Genomic DNA, 21,354 nt, shown 5'->3' on the forward strand with positions numbered 1-21,354 from the left:
TCTATCTTCTTGACAATTCTTGACAATTTGTGGCACTCTTTCCAGAAGCACTGAAGGGCCAGGACTTTACTGGACACCTGTGCACCCAAGATGTCTCTTGGGTCCTCCACTCTTCTCCAGAATCACTATCAATTAATTCAAAAAATATTAATTGAGCAGCTACTCCATACCAGGCAGAGTTCTAAGTACTGGAGATTCAGCAGTGGAAAAAAATAGGCAAAAAAACTCTGTCTTCATAGGGCTTGCCTTCTAGGTGTGTCAGGAAACTCAGGTTATTATGCTCCTTCTCATACCAAAGTCTACTTCAAATAATTTTCTTGTGCTGTATCTACTTTATCACCTCATATTCTCTCCTCAATTCTTTCTAATCAAATTTAGATTAGAGAGACTCTAATCAACTCAACTCCTCTCAAATGGCTCTTGTGAAGATCACAAACAAGTATGTTACCTAATCCAAGTTACATCTCTTTCCTTATCTTTCTTGTCCTCTCTGCAATGTTCAGCACCCATATATAGTTCCTTCCTCCTGAAACACTTTCTTCTATTAGCTCCTGTGATGCCACATTCTGTTGGTTGTTCTCTTGACCTCTGAAGGTTGGAGCATCCCAGGCTTCAGTCCATGAACCTCTTTACTTTTCTCTCTGTTCTTGCAACTACCTAAGTGTCCATCCACTCCAATGTCCAATCCATTCTAATCCATTTAATGGATTCCAGTATCCATCCAATAGCCTTAAATACCATCTATAAACCTACAACTCCCAAATGTCTATTTCCAAGTCAGACCTCTCCAGACTCAGCCAACTGCCGTCTAATATTTCCTCTTAGATGTCCTGTTCAAATTTCAAATTAAACACGTCTGGATTGGATACCAGTTAATTTATGCTCTAGCATCCAGTCCCTTCCTCCTACTTCTCAATAGCTTCCCTATCTCCTATGATTTTCTGAGGATATCTGTATACTGAGAAGCCTAATTCCACCTCCCCAGAACTAGATGAGAAGTGCATGACCTAACTTAAGTCAGTTAGCACATCCCATTTTCTAAGGTACAGATTGCTTTTAGGACAGGTGTGCGACCCAGGCTAGTGGATTTCAGAGCTTTTTCCTTTTTAAAAAAATTTTTAAATTTATTTATTATAGTGAGAGAGAGAGAGAGAGAGAGAGAGAGAGAGAGAGAGAGAGAGAGAGGCAGAGACACAGACAGAGGGAAAAGCAGGCTCCATGCACCGGGAGCCTGACGTGGGATTCGATCCCGGGTCTCCAGGATCGTGCCCTGGGCCAAAGGTAGGCGCTAAACCGCTGCGCCACCCAGGGATCCCCAGAGCGTTTTCCTGCCTGAGAGTTTCATATATGTTCTTCCTTGCAGATGTGGCATATGAAATGCAGATGTGGCATATGAAAATGAGGCTTGCAAGTACTGTAGCAATTTTGCTACCATGAGATAAATCATATTGGTGCCCAGAGAAAGAAAGTGCCAAAAGAGTAAAAACAACTGAGCCAAAGCTATGATCAAATCATGCCTGAAACCTTGCTGCTGTGGACCTTTTCAACTTCCATGAGCTATTACAATCCCTTTACTAATGAGGCCATTTTGATTTGGGTTTTATGTCACTTGTAGTCAAAAGCATGTGTTATATTGTCAAAAGCAGAATACTCGATTCTCCTCTTCCCAGGCCTACTATTCCTGAAGTCTTCCCCATCTCAGTGAGCTAACTGTTCAAGCCAAATGTCTAAGTGTCATCTTTGATTCTTCTCTTTTCCTCATCCCATATACCTTTTATTATCATGTCTCTTGATTTCCTAGCCACTATATTTGCTCTCCTATATCATTACAACACCATTCTATTTCATTGTCTTCCTATTTCCACTACTTCTCCCTTACAACCCATTCTCCACACAGCAGAGCAAACTTTTAAGAACATATTCAAGTCATGCCACTCTCCTGTTGAAATATTTCAGTGGCTTCTCATCACATTCAGAATAAAACCCATACTCTTCCCTATGATGTAAATGGTCCTATGTGATCTGGCCCTTGCTTATCCCTCCATTTGCATTTCTTACCACTTTCCTCCTGGCTTACTCCATTCCAGATACATTGACTTTCTTCCTGTTCCTTGCTTTCAACCTCAAGGCCTTTGTACTTACTGTCCCCTTTCTTTTTCTTTATTTTCTTTTCCTTTATTTCTTCCCTTCTTCTTTTTCTTTCTTTGTTTTTATTTTTTCTGTCTGCTTTCTTTAATCACTTTTCTCCAAGGACTTGTATGGCTGCTTCCTTTCCATCATTTAAGTCTGAGCTCAAATATTAACTCGTATAAGGCCTTCCTTGACCAACTTATACAAATTAACTAGCATTCTTCCTACCACCCAAATATTATCCCATTCTTCTGTTTTATTTTTGACAGGATGTCATAGTTATCTAAAATTATTTTATTTATTGACTTATTTATCTTCTATCCCTCCACACTAATTTTTTATATTTCAAGGTGGCAGAAGCTAAGTCTATCTTCTTCACCACTGAATTACCAGAACCAAGTAGGTTATCTATAAGTGGTTGCTGGATGAATAAATAAATGTCCAAATGACATAGACCTGGCATATCAACCAAGGAAAAGCCAAAAGCAAAAGGGTTTCAGATAATCACAAGTTTAGTAAATATTATAATATAGGAGTCTCAGAAAATGGCAAAAAAAATACTAACCAAAGAAACTATAATTCCAGGACACTCTCCATCCAACATATACACTTAAGCAATGAATCCAGGGAAACCTCTTCTGTTCTGGCAGAAGCCTTTGTTAAAGCACTTACTGCTAGGATGCTGTTGAGGATATTGCTCATTATGGTCCATACTGTCCCTTCCATGAGGACTATCCCTAGAAGCAATTCCTTTCTCATATCATTGGAAACAGTTTGGCTTCTATGAGAAAGTGGTATATATATATATATATATATATATATATATATATATATATATATATATATATTTGAATCCTGAGAATCACAAAATGGAAAATTTTTCTCCTAGCACTGGCTGCCGAAAGATCTCAAGCTTAACTGAAAGTTTAGGGTCCCACAGTATGCATTGTATGTACAAACTTACTCCTGGCTCCATCTTTTTTTTATTAATTTGAATTTTCCCTTAGCCTTCATATCTCAATATCTTAAAAATCCAGTTATATTGTAAATGTTTTTCAAAATTTTCCTAATTCCATTTTTGAGAAAGAGGAAGTATAAAAATAAATAAGCTTAAAGGTACATTATGGTCATCTGTTTTGGGGTCAGGAATCTTTTGAGAATGTAGTAAGTATATGAATCAGGAGCTTCTAATCATTTTGTCTATATTTATCAGAGGATTTTGAAGCCTTTATTACTCACCAAGGATGTTTTTGAGAGCTCACTTCCCTTCCTATGAGGAACAAATCTAAAACTGAACCAGCAGCTAAGGGACATTTCTAGCTTGCTTCCTTGTTTCCCATCTTGTTTAGCCCACCAAACACTGGCAACAGTCCTCTCTCCCATCCATTTTACCATTAGATGAAAAACTAAGATAAGGGCTCCATCCTGTAGGCAAAAAGGAACTATTAATGTTTTTAGGCAAAGTTAGTCTAAGACACATTACTTTCGATTCAATGTTTTGTGCACATTAGAGAGGAATAAGACTAGAATCAAAATGATTTATTAGAAAGCTGTTACAATGAGCTAGGTTAGAAGTAATAAGGGCTGTGTCAGTCATGGTCCAATCTAAAAAACAGAAGCCACTCTAATATTTTGCAAGAGGAGAAACGTAACATAGGGAGCTGGTTATATACACAATGGAATTGCGAAGGAGTCAGACTGTATAAGATAAAGCAACCCAGGGATAAGCAACAGCAGGAAACTGCTACCACACCCAGGCTAGAAGGACAAAGAATAGAGCCAGGGTCTCTAGAGTCCTGAGGCACCCGATAGAAACTGGAATCACAGAGAATCTGTTAGTGGGAGATGAAGTCACAAAGGAGATGTAGCTCAAGACAGAGAGAGAGAGCAACTCCTTCTCTCATTGTCCTTCTTCCATCCTCTCACCCTCAGTCTCCCTCCATGAGGTATAAGAGCCAAAGAAATTTGGACTGAAAAACAGAGTGGAGCAGAAGTATGATGAATGGATCTGAGAGAAAATGGATTAGCATAAGGGCACCCATACCAAAATGGTTTCAGTGAGGATAGAGAAGAAAGGGTGGAGTCAGAAACCATCTAGGATTAAAATTGACAGTAGTATTAATCATTGACTTACATCCTGATGATGGCTGGAATAATCATGGTGCTCTTCTATAGGAGATGAGGCTGTTTGGGGCCTTGTTGAAATTGAGATGCCTGTTAGGCCTTCAGGTGGATGAACCTGGAAGACAAACATACTCATCTCTAAAGGTCAGAAGAGAGGCCAGGCTTGAGACAGAGAATGGATGATAATAGGCAGGAAGTATGTGGTGACAGAAATGAGAGGTTAGGAAGGCCTGGGGCACAGTCTGGAAGAGCACCTGCATTTAGTATTTAGATAAAGAAAACAGAGAGTCCAGTGATAAGGAGAAACCCAGGAGAAAATGTCCGAGAGCAAAGGAGAGGAAGGCTCTTGATCTTCTAGCCCAATGACTTTGGACAAACACAGTCCTCTCTTCTGCATTCCCTTCCTCCCTCCCATAGCCTCTGCTTGGCTCTGCTCTAACAATGTGGGACATTGCAAAGCCTTAAGTTTGAGAGCTTACAAGTCCTGCTGTCACCATTGGTAATGTCATGAAACATAACCTGAGTGCTTCCTCTCTTCTGTGCCACGCAGTGTTCTGGGTAACATTGAGGACACCAAGAGGCTCAGAAGAAGTCATGGCCCTCTGAGTTCCTATCCTGTAGTCTAAGTGAAATACCCACATGCACAAAGCCACTCTTATACAGAAGCATACTCTGTGGAGCTAGAGCATGAGAAGATGGATGTTTGAGTCCTGAGCGGAAGCTAAAGAGCAGCAAGTGTCTTTTTAGGAGGTGAATCTCAGCTGGGGCTAAAGAAAGATGAATCTCACCTTCCTAGCTTCCCACTATCTCAGCTGGGGCTAAAGAAAGATGAATCTGAGAGAAGAGTATTAGCAAAAAAGCCCTAGAGACATGGCAGATGGGAGCAATAGGGCCCAAGCTGGAGATGGAACAAACTATTGAAGCTAGAGATAGTGGGAAGCCAGGAAGGTGAGGTAGAAGATTCTGAAGATAGTAAGCAAACTGACATGACCCTCTCACATTATGGCTCTCACTCCTCACCATTGGCCTGGTTTCCTGAGCACTTCCACATGCATTCTTACACTAAAGCTTCATGCAATGCTAAGGCCCTACCACCATAAGTAAAGCAGCCTTCGACCACTTTCCACCACATTTCCTATTGAATCTTTTTGTGGAGATTATCAAGTTTGACATAATCTAATCTGGTCATTTATTAATAAATTCTAACTTCCCTCCTTCAATAGACCGTGAGCTTCTTGAGGCTCTGTTTGGCTGTACCTGTAGTGACAAGCACAATATTGCACAAAATTGGTGCCCAATAAACATTTGTTGACTGACTGAAAGCTAGAAAGGGCTATAGATGGAATCTTGAGAAATTTGAAAATACATTAAATTGAATGAAAATAGAAATATGCATCCAAAATTTGTGAAATTCAGCTAAAGTGGTCCTTGAGGGAAATTTATAGCATATTTTAAATGCTCATATGAGAAAAGAAGAAAGATCTAAGATCAGTCATCTAAACTTATACCATAGGAAACTAAAGAAAGAACAAATTAAATTTAAAGCAAGTTGAAAGGCAGGAAACAACAAATGTTGGAGAGGATGCGGAGAAAAGGGAACCCTCTTACACTGTTGGTGGGAATGTGAACTGGTGCAGCCACTCTGGAAAACTGTGTGGAGGTTCCTCAAAGATTTAAAAATAGACCTGCCCGACGACCCAGCAATTGCACTGTTAGGGATTTACCCCAAAGATTCAGATGCAATGAAACGCCGGGACACCTGCACCCCGATGTTTCTAGCAGCCATGTCCACAATAGCCAAACTGTGGAAGGAGCCTCGGTGCCCATCGAAAGATGAATGGATAAAGAAGATGTGGTTTATGTATGCAATGGAATATTACTCAGCCATTAGAAACGACAAATCCCCACCATTTGCTTCAACGTGGATGGAACTGGAGGGTATTATGCTGAGTGAAGTAAGTCAATCGGAGAAGGACAAACAGTGTATGTTCTCATTCATTTGGGGAATATGAATAATAGTGAAAGGGAATATAAGGGAAGGGAGAAAAATGTGTGGGAAATATCAGAAAGGGAGACAGAGCATAAAGACTTCTAACTCTGGGAAATGAACTAGGGGTGGTGGAGGGGGAGGAGGGCGGGGGGTGGGGGTGAATAGGTGACGGGCACTGAGGGGGACACTTGACGGGATGAGCACTGGGTGTTATTCTGTATGTTGGTAAACTGAACACCAATAAAAATTAATTTATTTTTTTTTTAAATTTATTTATTTATGATAGTCACACACAGAGAGAGAGAGAGAGAGAGGCAGAGACACAGGCAGAGGGAGAAGCAGACTCCATGCACCGGGAGCCCGACGTGGGATTAGATCCCAGGTCTCCAGGATCACGCCCTGGGCCAAAGGCAGGCGCTAAACCGCTGCGCCACCCAGGGATCCCTAAAAATTAATTTATTAAAAAAAATAAGAGAACCCAGAGAGCTAGCTTGCCCTTTTGCCATGTGAGGGGTCATGGAAAAGATATCTATCTACCTTGAATGTGAACTCTCACCAAACATTGAATTGACACTAAGCTTAGATCTGGGTCTTTCTGTCCTTGAGAAATATGAGAAATAAATATCTGTTCATAAGGTAAAAAAAATAAAATAAAAAAATAAAGCAAGTTGAAATATTACTCAGCCATTAGAAATGACAAATACCCACCATTTGCTTCGACATGGATAGAACTGGAGGGTATTATGCTGAGTGAAATAAGTCAATTGGAGAAGGTCAAACATATGGTCTCATTCATTTGGGGAATATAAAAAGTAGTGAAAGGAAATAAAGGGGAAAGGAGAAAAAATGAGTGGGAAATATTGGAAAGGGAGACAGAACTTGAGAGACTCCTAACTCTGGGAAATGAACAAGAGGTGGTGGAAAGGGAGGTGGGCGGGGGGTGGGGGTGACTGGGTGACAGGCACTGAGGGGGGCACTGGATGGGATGAGCACTGGGTGTTATGCAAATTGAACTCCAATAATAAAATAAATAAATAAAAATAAAAAATAAAAACAAAACAACAACAGCAACAACAAAAAAAAGCAAGTTGAAGAGAGGAAATAATCCAAGCTACAGGAGAAATCAATAAATTTATTTTTTTATTTTTTTTAATTTTATAAATTAATTTTTATTGGTGTTCTGTCACCCCGTTAACAGAAGCTCCAGGTCAATGCAAATGTGCCTGTTATATGGACTCATTCGATCCTGTGTATATTTCTTGTAAGAACAGCCAAATCGCATTGAAGGTGACAAGAGTTTTGTACCCCAATTAGTATATCTGTGTTTCACAGGAGTAGGACTTAGCAATTCTCTAATCACTCATCTGTTTGCTAGGTGGGAATGAACAGTGAATGTAGTTGAGATAATGAGGACCCGGTTGCTCGATGTCAGAGAAAACAGTTCCATGTACGCAAACATTATATGGTCTCATTCATTTGGGGAATATAGATAATAGTGAAAGGGAATAGAAGGGAAGGGAGAAGAAATGTGTGGGAAATATCAGAAAGTGAGACAAAAGCTGGTGGCATCACAATTCTGAACTTCAAGCTGTATTACAAAACTGTAATCATCAAGCCAGTATAGTACTGGCACAAAGACAGACACATAGATCAATGGAGCAGAATAAAGAATCCAGAAATGTTCCCTCAACTCTACTCAACTAACCTTTGACAAAGCAGGAAAAATATCCAATAGAAAAAAGGACAGTCTTTTCAACAAATGGTGTTGTGAAAACTTGACAGCCACATGCAAAAGAATCAAATTGGAACATTTTATTATACCATATACAAAAATATACTCAAAATGAATGAAAGACCTAAATGTGAGGCAGGAGTCCATCAAGATCCTAGAGAACACAGGCAGCAACCTCTATGACCTTGAGCCCAGTACTTCTTGCTAGGCACGTCTTCAAAGGCAAGGGAAACAAAGGCAAAATGAACTATTGGGACTTCATCAAGATAGAAAGCTTTTGCAATGGCAAAGGAAACAGTTGACAAAAACAAAAGAAAACTGATAGAATGAAGAAGACATTTGCAAATGTCATATCAGATAAAAGGCTAGTATCCCAAATCTATAAAGAACTTATCAAATTCAACACCCAAAGGACAAATAATCCAATCAAGAAATGAGCAGAAAATACGAACAGACATTTCTCCAAAGAAGACATACAAATGGACAACAGACACCTGACCTGAAAAAATGTTCCACATCACTCGGCATCAGGCAAATACAAACCAAAACAACAATGAGATACCACCTCACACCAGTCAGAATGGCTAAAATCAACAAGTCAGGAAACAACAGATGTTGGCACGAATTTGGTGAAAGGGGAACCCTCTTACACTGTTGGTGGGAATGCCAGCTGGTGCAGCCACTCTGGAAAATGGTATGGAGGTTCCTCAAAAGTTGAAAATAGAGCTACCCTATAACCCAGCAATTGTACTACTATTTACCCCAAAGATACCAATGTAGTGATCTGAAGGAGCACCTGCACCCCAATGTTTATAGCAGCAATGTCCACAATAGTCAAACTATGGAATGAACCCAGATGTCCATCAACAGATGAATGAGTAAAGAAGATGTGGTATAGATATACAGTGGAATACTACTCAGACATAAAAAATGAATCTTGCCATTTGCAATGACATGGATAGAATTAGAGGGTATTAAACTAAGCGAAATAAGTCAATCAGAGAAAGATAATTTTATTATATTATCTCCCTCATATGTGGAATTTAAGAAACAAAACAGAGTATCATAGGAAAATGGAGGGAAAAATAAAACAAGATGAAATCAGAGAGGGAGACAAACCATAAGAGACTCTTAAGCATAGGAAACAAACCGAGGGTTCATGGAGGGGAGGGGAGGGGAGGGGGAGATGGGGTATTAAGGAGGGTACTCGAGGTAATGAGCACTGAGTGAAAGTAAAATTCATTCAGACTGATGAATCACTGGGACACTTGGGTGGCTCAGCGGTTGAGCATCTGCCTTCGACTCAGGGTGTGATCCTGGGATCCAGTATTGAATCTTGCATTGTGTTCCTTGCCGGAAGCCTGCTTCTCCCTCTGCCTGTATGTGTCTGTCTGTGTGTGTGTGTGTGTGTGTTTCATGAATAAATAAATAAAAAACAAGACTGATGAACCACTGAACTCTACCTCTGAATCTAATAACACACCAGATGTTAATTAATTGAATTTAAATAAAGAAAAAAAACGAAACACACAACTACCATATGACCCATATATTCCTGAGCATTTGTCCTGAGAAGTGAAAACTTATTTTCACCCAGAGCCTGTACATATTTATCCAGAACAGTTTTATTCATAATAGCCAAATGGCAAAAACAATCTGATACCTTTCAAATGGAGTAATGGTCAAACGAACTGTGGTACATACATACCATAGAATACTATTCAGCAATAAAAAGACATGAACTACTGATATATACAACAAAGACCTGGATAAATCTGCAGAGAATAATGCTGAGTGAAAAAAGCCAATTCCTACAACTTATGTACCATTCAATTTATATAATTTTCTTGAAATGACAGTAATATAGAAATGGAGAACAGATGACTGGTTACTAGAAGTTAAAGAAGGAGTGGAGATAGGAAGGAAGTGGATGTGTCCATAAGTGGGCAATATGAGGGATTCTTGAAATGATGGAAATATTCTGTATTCATGTCAATATCCCAGTTTTGATACAATACTACCACAATTTATAATAAGTTACCATTAGTGGAACTGGATAAGCGGTACAAAGAATTTCCTTTTATTATTTATGATTGCATGTGAATCTACAATGATCTCAATTTTATAAATTTAATTTTAAAAGTTGTCTGCAGTTTATTGCCTGCCCTGGGTGTGAACCACTCCAATTGCCCTGCCTTTGGAGGGCTACTATTTAATTCAAATTTCTTAGCAAAAAAAAAAAAATGACTCAATTGGTGTTGGATTTGGGTGTCCAAACACTATGATTTTAATGCAGGGGGGTACTAATATTTCAGTAGTATAAGGTTTTTGGTTATTTTCAGGGCCTTCAGTTGCTTACAGCATAGAGTGAAATACAAAAAAAAAATTTACCCACCATTTGCTTCAATGTGGATGGAACTGGAGGGTATTATGCTGAGTGAAATAAGTCAATCGGAGAAGGACAAACATTATATGGTCTCATTCATTTGGGGAATATAGATAATAGTGAAAGGGAATAGAAGGGAAGGGAGAAGAAATGTGTGGGAAATATCAGAAAGGGAGACAGAACATAAAGACTCCTAACTCTGGGAAACGAACTAGGGCTGGTGGAAGGGGAGGAGGGCGGGGGGTAGGGGTGAATGGGTGATGGGCACTGAGGGGGGCACTTGACGGGATGAGCACTGGGTATTATTCTGTAAGCTGGCAAATTGAACACCAATGAAAAATAAATTTAGTATTAAAAAATAAATAAATATTTTGTTTAAATTCAATTTGCCAACATATAGTATGACACCCAGTGCTCATTTCATCATGTGCCCTCCTCAGTGCCCCTTCCGCAACCCTGTTTCCCAGAGTTCAGAGTCTCTCATGGTTTGTCTTCCTCTTTAATTTTTCCCCACTCAGTTTCCCTCCTTTCCCTTATGGTCCCTGTATATAGGTGGTTTCTATGCATATGTATATATGCATACGCATATATAGGTTGCGTGTGTCCAGAATAAAATGAAACATTAACTACGGTAATTGTACAGATTACAAATTTAAGGATGATTTTCTTCTTTTTACTCATATATTTCTCAAGTTTTCTACCACGGCTATATATTTCCTCCCACCCTTTTTTTAGATGCTGTAAATTTTTCTTTATAACAAATTCACATAATATAAAATTCATCATTTTGAAAGTGTAAAAAAATTTTAAATGACTACGATGTAAGTGACCTAGAGGTGATGTATTTGTCTGCCTTTTGGGGGATTCACTGCCACCCATACATATCATTCTATATATAAGTTCTTGCAATCTATGCCTTGACATTTTGCCATGCTCCCCCAAGACACACAAACAGAAACAACAAGCCCTTTTCCTCCTTGCCCATGGGATAAAATATAATGTTTTTTTTTGCTGGTTTTTTTTTCAGTGCTCATCACCTCACCCAGTCCTTATCTTCCATATATGGCTTACTGTAGACTCTCTGATCTGACTCCCAACCCTGTAGGACCCCACCTTTCTCCCTTTTCATATATTTGCTTATTTCCTTCTTTCCTTCTTTCCTCTCCACATTCAGAGAATTCATGAACACACACATGTGCACACACACATCTTTTCACAATTTGTTGATTTTAATCATCATTATTGGCATATCCTGTAGATGCAAGATTTGTCTTCTAAACCACTGGGCATTTCTCAGGCGTCAGACTTTGGAGACTTCACAGGTAGTTTTGAGGTCTCTGGCCTCCCTCTGAAGCTACTGGCTGTCCAGGTCATCTCTTAAAGGGGTGAATTTCTCCATGCTTTTAGTCCTGCCCTGGCTCATTTTGATTCAGTCCCACATTTGGCTTATTATAAAGGCCTCATAGTGTTAGCCTTCTAGCATTGTTAGGTTTTCTTGAAGGAGTGGGAATTTTTGGAGAGAATTTTTTATTCTTGAACTCCCTTGAAGTTGTCTTGGGCACCTGGAATGACAACAGGGTGAGAACAGGACACTGGTTTCAGGAAAGATGATGGGGGGGTGGATGGGAACAAGGGCTTCATGAGAAGGAGTGTAGGCTGAGGAGAGGGTCTGCCAGGCAAGAACAGGGTAGGAGTTTGGGGGAGGTTTTAAAGAGTAAGGGAAAGAGCTTGGGTGTGGTCGTATCACCTTGACACTGACTGTGTCTGAACCTGAGTTAGAGGGCATCTTCCTCTTTTTCCTCCTTTTGATGCTTGGGGTTGGTTGTTCTACAACTTTGCTAGGGATTTGTGGTTTCCTGGTCACCTTTGCCTTGTCAAAATTTCCCAGTGGTCTACCCAGGGCTGTGACCTGCCTATATATGCCTACTTCTAGGACAATGAGAAGCCACACTCCTAGAGTTTGATTGGTAAGCAAGGCTCTCCTCTAGCCAATGGTAGCCCTGGGGAAGAGCCTTAGACATTGCCAAGAGCTATCCCAACCTGTCCTTGGGTAGGTGTGGTGCTGAGTAGACCAAGACGCAGCATAGACATAACAAAGCACAATCCTGACACCTCTGTGGTGGGTGTGGAGGGGTGGGTTTGAGGACATCAAGATGCTTTGGTTGGAGAAAAGGGACATTTCTTTAGCACCTCTAAAGAGCCATTTTAAACAGACTGACCTCTGCTCTTCACAACCCAACGGTTTAATTCCGGTGGGTCACATGACAGGAAGAGTGTTTCCAACAAAACTTTCCCCAAGACCACCCATTTTAGTGGTTCATTATGTTATCTCCCACCCTTCATTCACCATTGAATACAAGTAGTTTTTGTATGTCTTTCCTAAAATCTCTCCAAGGTAATATTGATGTATTTATGTTTCTGTGGAAATGTGAATAATCCACTTTCCTCCTAAAATTTCCCTTATGAACTTCTCTATGAAAACCACTCAGTTATGGCCACTACCAGGGAAAATTTTATTTCATGTCCTTTCCCCAGTGTCCATGTAGCTTTCCTCAATTTCCTGTTTTCAAGGTTGAAGTCACTGCCTTCAGGCTGTCTTCAGTGAATAGATTTGTTCAATTTGGTATCTCAGTCTTGTTTCAAATCTGAGAGAGTTGTGTTCATCTCAGTAGGAATGGTGCCCAGACTTGGGTTTTAACAGTGTAAAATGAATAAGGCTAAATGAATAACGCTAAAAGTATGTCTTAACGTTTGCATGTAGGAAACTATACTCACTCACCCTCCATCTCCCCAGGGAACTTGGGGAGTGAGAGCCATGATGTGAAGCTTACAGACTCCGAGGTGTGCAGGGGGAAGGGGCCCAACCCTGCTAGAGTCAAGGTAAGGACCCCAAAGAGGACAGATGGACCCCCGCCCTCCCTTCCCTCCCTCCACTCCCTCCACCTACCACACCCCGGAACCCATCTCTGCCCTACATGCTGTTAGCCCGCAACGGGGTCCGGATGTGACGTGCGCTGACTTCCGCCTCGGAGATCTGAGAGAGTGGAGAGACTTAGGCTGGGAGGCGGGATTGGGGTCCCCGGCCGAGGAAAGGAGGCCATGCGCGGGCCTAGCAGCAGCCAGGCGAGCAGGTAGCCCCAGGAGGGGGCCCGGACGGTGGCGGGGGGCCCCCGGGAGCCAGGCGGCCATGCTGGTAACCCCAAGAGACCACGCAGGGGAAGGTGGGGCCGCGGCCTCGAGCTGAGGCCTGGATGCTGGGGCTTGGGGCAGTGGTCTCGGGTCCCTGGAGGCAGGACGGGCCCGGGGCCCTCCCCGGAGCGGGGTGAGGACCTGACGGAGAACGGCGGGGGTCCCCCACCCCACCTTCATGCCTCAACCCACGGCCCGCCCTCCCCGAGAGACAGAGGCACTGGGCCCCCACCTCGGGGCTGGGGGGGCGGCCCTGGGGAGGCCGGACACACGCGGCCACCCGGGAAATGCGCCTCGGGGGGTGGGGGTGGGGACCGGAGCCCAGGGAGCTCAGGAGCCAGGTCCGAAGGGAGGTTTGCCAGGGCCTGAGGGGGGAGGGGCACAGGGGGTGCCTGTGGGGGAGGGGGCCCTGGAGCCCAGGACAGAGGGGATCTGGCAGGAGGTCGCCAGGGATGGGAGGCCTGGGAGGCCCCCTGGGCAGGCTGGGGACCTGCCTTCGGGTGGGCGGCCGGGCGGCCAGACTGCCACATCCGGGTCTCCAGAGAGACTGGGGTCCCCTGGCTTCAGGTGCAGGGCCTCGGACAAGTGGGCACAGGGGAGGGCCCCGGATGCTGCTGGGATTCCCGGCGAGGATGCAGAGGGAGTATGGGGGGTGGACCCTGCAGGCCAGCGGAGTCAGTCCTGGGAAGGTCCGTTGCGGGGGTGAGTCCAGACTTCCGCATCCGGGTCTCAGAATAAGGGTCTCATGTAAGGATCAAACCTCAGGTGGTCAGAGGAAAGGGCCCAGGAGCTAATTGGAGTCAAAGTATGAACCCTGAGGGAGGACAGAGGCGACCACACAGAAGTTAGGTCCCAGTGTCTGTCTAGGAAGGCTCCTGGATGGGATGGGGACATGCGGCCAATCTGGCCAGTTCCACATCCTGGTCTTTGAGAGACTAAGGGCCTGTTGTCAGGAGTAGGGCCTCAAGTAGTCAGAGGGGATGGTCCAGGTCCTGCTGGGATTCCTGGTGAAGATGCAGAGGAAGGTTTGAGGGACCCTGGACCCCCAAACAGAGTCAGTCCAGGAAAGTTCCTGGTCGGGCAAGGTGGAGACAGGGACATGTAGGGAGTCCAGATTTCCACATCTGGGTCTCAGAGAGTCAGGAGTCCTGGTGTAAGGAGCAGGATGACAAGTCAGGAGAGAGGACAGCCTATGTCCTGCCAGGAGTCAGGGTGAAGACCCCAAGGTAGGACTGAAGGGACCCTTGACCCCAGAATAGAGGGGGCTCTCAGAATCGGGTCATAGCTGTCAGCCCCAGCAGGTCCCAGGCAGGAATCGGGGAGGGGTTGCCAATGTGTTAACTGAGTTCCTGCTTAAGCATCTGAGGGAAGTGAGGGTTCAGCATAGAGGGCTGTACTGTGGTGAACAGATGGAAAGGGCCCAGGCTTTGTCAGGAGACAGTGAGGACCATGAGAAAGGACTGGGTAAATCCATGTAAGAATACATGAAACCTCAGCCCTTCCTGCCCATTTCTGTCAGCCATGGGAGGACCTAAAGCTGTGGTGCTCCCTCTCTTCCATCTTTGGTCTCACATAAATGTGAGACTCTCATTTAAAGAGAGTGGCCTCAGGATAAGAGAGGGAAGCCCTGCTATGCATCAACATAGGGACAGAGCATGCATTCCCCCCCGCCCCCAGTCCCAGGACAGATGGACTCCACAGTGCTTGGCTGCCCCTTGCTGTTCCCCCTGAAAAACCTTTGCAGGTATGTCCAGATGTAGCTTCCCCTCACTTCCTTTCGTTCAGTATCAGAGGTCTTGTTCTGAGAGTTTTGTCTCAGGCCGGCAGAAGGAAGGGGTTCACATCCTGTCAGGGGAAAGGTGAGTCTCCTGAATGAGCATGGAGGGGACTATCCAGACTGAATTTTTGGGGACCTCACAGAGTCTGGCCCAGCCCTCCTGTCAGCCTTTGGGGTGAAGGGCTGTACTCGCAGTCTGCACTTTCACATGCCCTTTCCCTCCCTTTTACAGGGGATCCAGGAATTGGGTAATAGGGCCTTGGCCTCAGTGTAAGACATGCATTCTCAGGTCAAATAGCCGAGGAGGACCGGGCAATGCCAGGAGTCAAGGTGAGGTGATGCTCTAATGTGGAGCCAGGGGTTTCCCCATCCCAGAACAGAGGGGACCCCACAGCACCCAAGCCCACCCAAGCTCATTGTCAGTACCAGAACCTCAGACCCTGCTGGCTGCACCCTGAGGAACTGGCTCACTTCTTTCTTCAGGTTCTCAGGGGACAGGCCTCCCAAGAGGAGAGACCCCTGTGAGACTCTAGAGCACCCCTAAAGAGGAGACTCCTGAGATGCCTTTGTTAGAGTCACCAAGGATGTGTTTCTCAGCTGAGACCTCTCATGCTCCCTCTCTTCCGCAAGCCCATAGGTCCCATCACCCCCTCCTGTGCATACTGTGCCAACAGTAATCATTATTCCCACTCCAAAGTGTTGGTGTCACATGCTTGAAGAACACCTTTAGTCCCAAAGTGTGACACAGGGTCTTTTGGGGACACAGGTTCCTGAAGCTAAGGAGAATGCAACCTCCTTCTTCTCCTCCTATTCCTCCCCTTTTTCTTTCTCTTCTTCCTTCTCATCCTCCTCTTCCTATTCCTCCTCTTCCTCTTCCTTCTGTTACTTTCTGATCCCAGGCACTATGAAGATTTCTGCTGCTTCTGGATCACCAGGTCTTCTCCAGAGTCCTCAGAGAGCCTGCTCCTCCCCCACTGCCATAGAAGTCACTCCATCAATCAGATCAGATCAGGGCTCCAGAAGCCAAGAAGAGGACGGGCCAAACACTTTGCAGTCCCTGCCAGAAACTGTGCTCTTACTTGAAGATGCCATAGATGATAAGGTAGCTGACCTGGTGGCATTCCTGCTTCTCAAGTATAGAACAAACGAGCTGACCACACAGGCAGAAATGCTGAAAACTGTCAGCCAAGATTACCAGGAGCTCTTCCCTGTGATCTTCAGCCAAGCCTTTGAGTGCATGCAATTGGTCCTTGGTGTTGATGTGAGGGAAGTGGATTCCAGTGATCATGCCTATGTCTTAGTTACTGCCCTGGGCCTCACCTGCGATGAGATGCCGAGCAGTGAGCAGAGTGTGCCCAAGACTGGCCTCTTGATAAATATCCTTGGTGTGATCTTTATGTATGGCAACTGTGCCCCTGAGGAGGATGTCTGGGAAGTGCTGGGAGTCATGGGGGTGTACGATGGTCAGGAGCACTTCATCTATGGGGAGCCCAGGGAACTCCTCACCAAAATCTGGGTGCAGGAAGGCTACCTGGAGTACCGGCAGGTGGCGGGCAGCAACCCTGCCTGCTACGAGTTCCTATGGGGTTCCAGGGCCCATGCCAAAACCAGCAAGATGAAAATCTTAGAGTTTTTGGCCAAGGTCAATGATACCATCCCCAGTGCCTTTCCTGTCTGGTATGAGTAAGCTTTGAGAGATGAGGAAGTGCGATCCCAAGCCAGGGTTGCAGCCAGGGATGTAGTGGGAGGGCCAGCACCAGGGTCAGTTTTAGGGCCATATCCAGCAGCTTGTCTTGCTCCAAGGGAAGTCTGAGGCAGTTATTTCATTTTGTGTTTGAAGAAAGCAGTCACTGGTATAAGTGTTAAAGAGGCAGAATTGGGTTTGGTGGTGGTGGTAGGGTTGGGTGTATAACATCTTTGTGTGCTTGTTCCATAAGAATGATTTGGAATTTCCTCCTTTTGGTATTTTTCAAATGTTGCTCCTATTAATGGAAGATTTAATTAACATCAAGTACTAAGTTTATAAATGACATTAGTCACAAATATATTGCTACTTACTCCATTTAATAAGTATCTTGTGTGTTTTATACTTAGTTATATTTATTTCTTTTGTCTTTAACTTTCATACTAGCTTTATAAGCAATTAATCCACTACCTTTACTATATATTTAATTTTACTGGTGAGATTTATACTTTCATATGTTTTCTTGTTACTAATTAGTGTGCTTTCTTTTTTTTAATAAATTAATTTTTATTGGTGTTCAATTTACCAACATACAGAATAACACCCAGTGCTCATCCCGACAAGTGTCCCCCTCAGTGCCCGTCACCCATTCACCCCCACCCCCTGCCCTCCTCCCCTTCCACCACCCCTAGTTCATTTCCCAGAGTTAGAAGTCTTTATGTTCTGTCTCCCTTTCTGATATTTGCTCTCCCTTCCCTTATATTCCCTTTCACTATTATTCATATTCCCCAAATGAATGAGAACATACACTGTTTGTCCTTCTCCGATTGACTTACTTCACTCAGCATAATACCCTCCAGTTCCATGAGAAAATGCTCTGCATCACTTGCCATCAGGGAAATACAAATCAAAACCACAATGAGATCCCACCTCACACCAGTGAGAATGGGGAAAATTAACAAGGCAGGAAACAACAAATGTTGGAGAGGATGCGGAGAAAAGGGAACCCTCTTACACTGTTGGTGGGAATGTGAACTGGTGCAGCCACTCTGGAAAACTGTGTGGAGGTTCCTCAAAGAGTTAAAAATAGATCTGCTCTAGGACCTAGCAATTGCACTGCTGGGGATTTACTCCAAGGATACAGATGCAATGAAACGCCGGGACACCTGCACCCCGATGTTTCTAGCAGCCATGTCCACAATAGCCAAACTATGGAAGGAGCCTCGGTGCCCATCGAAAGATGAATGGATAAAGAAGATGTGGTTTATGTATACAATGGAATATTCCTCAGCCATTAGAAACGACAAATACCCACCATTTGCTTCAACGTGGATGGAACTGGAGGGTATTATTAGTGTGCTTTCTTAAGGAAATCCCTATAACATTTCTGGCCAGTTCAGTGGTGATGAACATCTTGAGCTTGTGCTTGTCTGGAAAACCATTTATCTTTCCTTCAATTTTGAGCCATGACTTTGCTGGGAAGAGTATCTTGGTTTGAAGGTTTCTTTTTTCTTTCAACACTTTGGGTATATTGTGCCACTCTCATCTGCCCTGCAAAGTTTTTGCTGAAAAATCAGTTGATAGTGTTATGGGAGTTCCTCATAACAAGTTGTTTTTCCCTTGCTGATTTGAAGATTTTCTGTGTTTTGCTATTTTGTAAAACAAATTAGGAAACCTTCCGTCTCACTTTGAGATGTGGAACAAGATAACATAGCATTGGAAAAGAAGTTTCCTTAAAAATGTGAAAGAAGTCAGCGATAAAACAGATGGAGTCAAGAAATAGAGAAACAAATGGGGCACCTGGATGGTTCAGTTGGTTAAGTGTTGACTCCTGATTTTGATTCAGATCATGATCTCAGGGTTGTGAGATCAAACCCTGTGTCAGGCTCATGTGCTGGGCACGGAATCTGCTTGAGATTCTCTCTCTCCTTCTCCCCCTGCCCTTCCCCCCTGTAAAAAAAAGAAATAGAAAAAGTAAAATTTAGTTAATTATTGCTTTCTGTTCTCCCTTGGAGTGTATCATTCTATAAAATTAAAAGCTGTATTTATCATGGTGAACATGGAATAATGTATAGGATTGGGTTTTTAAATGTTTTTACTTAAATTCCAGTTAACATACAGTGTAATTTCAGGTGTACAATTTAGTGATTCAACACTTTTATACAACACTGATGCTCAACAGGACAAGTGGACACCTTAATCCCCATCACTCATTTCACCCATTCCCCTACCCACCTCCCCTCCACAAACCTTTAGTTCTCCAAAGTTAAGAGTCTATTTCTTGGTTTGCCTTTCTCTCCTTTTTTCCTTTTATCAATTTTTGTTTCTTAGATTCCACATTTGAGTGAAATCATATAGTATTTGTCTTTCTCTAACAGACTTTTTTACTTAACATAATACACTCTAGTTCCACCCATGTCATTGCAAATGGCAAGATTTCATTCTTTTTGATGGCTGAGATATTCTGTGTGATTGTGTGTGTGTGTGTGTGTGTGTATACACCACAAGTTCTTTATACATTCATCAGTTGATGGACATTTGAGCTGTTTCCATAATTTGGTTATTGTAGATAATTCTCTTATAAACATTGAGGTGCGTTTATCCCTTCAAATTATTATTTTTGTGTTCTTTGATAAACACCTAGTATGTAGTTGCTAGATCATAGGGTAGTTCTACTCTAGAAAACAGTATGGAGGGTCCACAAAAAAATTTTAAAGTTAAAAATGGAATTGTTGAATCACTATGATTATATAACTGAAACTAATATAACATTGTATGTTAACTATACTTCAATTAAAAAATATATACCAGGATATACTTGACTAATTCAAAAGTGTCTCAGATATTAAATCTTAATAAATAAGACCCCTGCTCCGGGGTTATTTTATTCCCCATTCATTAAGTAGGCACTGACTGTTTAGAAGGCCTGGTGTAAATGGTGAGGATGCTAGCATACACAAGACACCCTCCCCCCCGCCACATTCCATACAATTATAAAGTCTAGGAGCAGAAAACATATCAGGACAATAGTGAGATAATTTCTAACTCCTAAATAAGAAACAAAAGAAGGGATGAGAAAGGGGGGTGTACAGGTAATAATCAAATGTAGATGTCTCAAGCCTGGGAAGTTTGGAATTGTGCAAAACTGCGATTCCTTTTGTAGGAGTTAATTATAGTGAAGTTGAGGGGAGCCAGCAGCCAGATTCACACACGCTGTGTCTTAGGACTGAAAGAGGAGCCAGGAATAGAAAACTCAACTTAGCAGGGTGTTTGATTCTTTCTTTATGATTAGTGGTTAAACCAGAAAAGAATCTCTAACTGACGTAGATAGGAAGCACTGCACTCTTGTCCTGGTGCAGTGGAACAGTGTACAGACTAGGTGTTTTTTTTTTTTTAAGATTTTGTTTATTTCTTCATGAGAGACACAGAGAGAGAGACATGCAGAGACACAGGCAGAGGGAGAAGCAGGCTCAATGCAGGGAGCCTGATCCGGGACTCGATCCCAGGACTCCAGGTTCACAACCTGGAACAAAGGCAGATGCTCTACCACTGAGCCACCCAGGCATTGCTGAACTAGGAGTTTTATATGCATCATGTGCAGGGATTTCTGGGGAAATACAGTCCTATATTCCTTTGAAGGAGCTCCGAAGACTCTCGACTAACTCTCTTGTTCCTGACCACGGAAAGTCAGAGCCCATGGCATCAAAAAGACATTTTAATTTGGTTCTCTCGAGTGCCATCGGAACAGCTGTACATCAGCAAGGTCTAGGTTTGGGCGGGGAGAATTGAAGGAAAGCAGTGGTTTGGGTGCAAGAGCAGCCGGGAGGGAGGGAAGGAGTCGGTCTTTGACTCGAACTGTAGGCTTGTCGCGCCTCTGTGTTGTATCCTGCTGGGACAACTCTCTGCACCCGAGTTCCACACCTCGCCTCCTATAGCCCACGTACAGCCCCTGATTTAGAAAATGGATTAAGTTTCATATTTGAAGCACCTTCTCTGGCCGATTCGCTGTTCCAGGTCAGGTTGAGCTGCAGGCACTCTAACTCTGGCCGGGCTAACAAAACCTATCCCAGAGGAGAGAGCGGGAAGCCCCGGGGTCAGGACAGCATTCAACATAGCTGCCGTTCATCCAGGTTCCAATATATGCCAGATGCCATGCAAGGTGCTTCCCATCCCCGACACACATTCCTGCCGTCCGACGGGGCAGGGTGGCTCCAAACCACATACTTCAGAGGTGACAACCCCGAGGCTCTCAGGGTTGGTCCTTGTCCCAGGATCACATGGCTGGTGAGTGACGACGCGGAGACTAGAACCCTGGTGTGAAGCCGTGTCGAGTCCACGCTGT

At 43.5% G+C, this 21,354-nt stretch overlaps 1 protein-coding gene and 1 non-coding gene across 2 annotated transcripts; one reads left to right on the top strand and one right to left on the bottom strand.

Annotated features, from left to right (window-relative positions):
• Positions 1 to 13,264: 13,264 nt before the first annotated feature.
• On the top strand, positions 13,265 to 17,141 carry LOC129518129 (melanoma-associated antigen 10-like). Its single transcript, XM_055338138.1, is given in 4 exon segments — positions 13,265 to 13,493; positions 15,296 to 15,410; positions 15,561 to 15,658; positions 16,003 to 17,141. Coding segments are annotated over 4 exon segments (1,581 nt in total).
• Positions 17,142 to 20,493: 3,352 nt separating this feature from the next.
• Positions 20,494 to 20,576, bottom strand: TRNAH-GUG (transfer RNA histidin (anticodon GUG)). Its single transcript has one exon. It is a non-coding gene; the product is annotated as a tRNA-His (tRNA).
• Positions 20,577 to 21,354: the final 778 nt, after the last annotated feature.

Source organism: Nyctereutes procyonoides, unplaced genomic scaffold (genome assembly GCF_905146905.1).
Source record: "Nyctereutes procyonoides isolate TBG_1078 unplaced genomic scaffold, NYPRO_anot_genome, whole genome shotgun sequence".
Classification (NCBI taxonomy): Eukaryota; Metazoa; Chordata; class Mammalia; order Carnivora; family Canidae; genus Nyctereutes; species Nyctereutes procyonoides.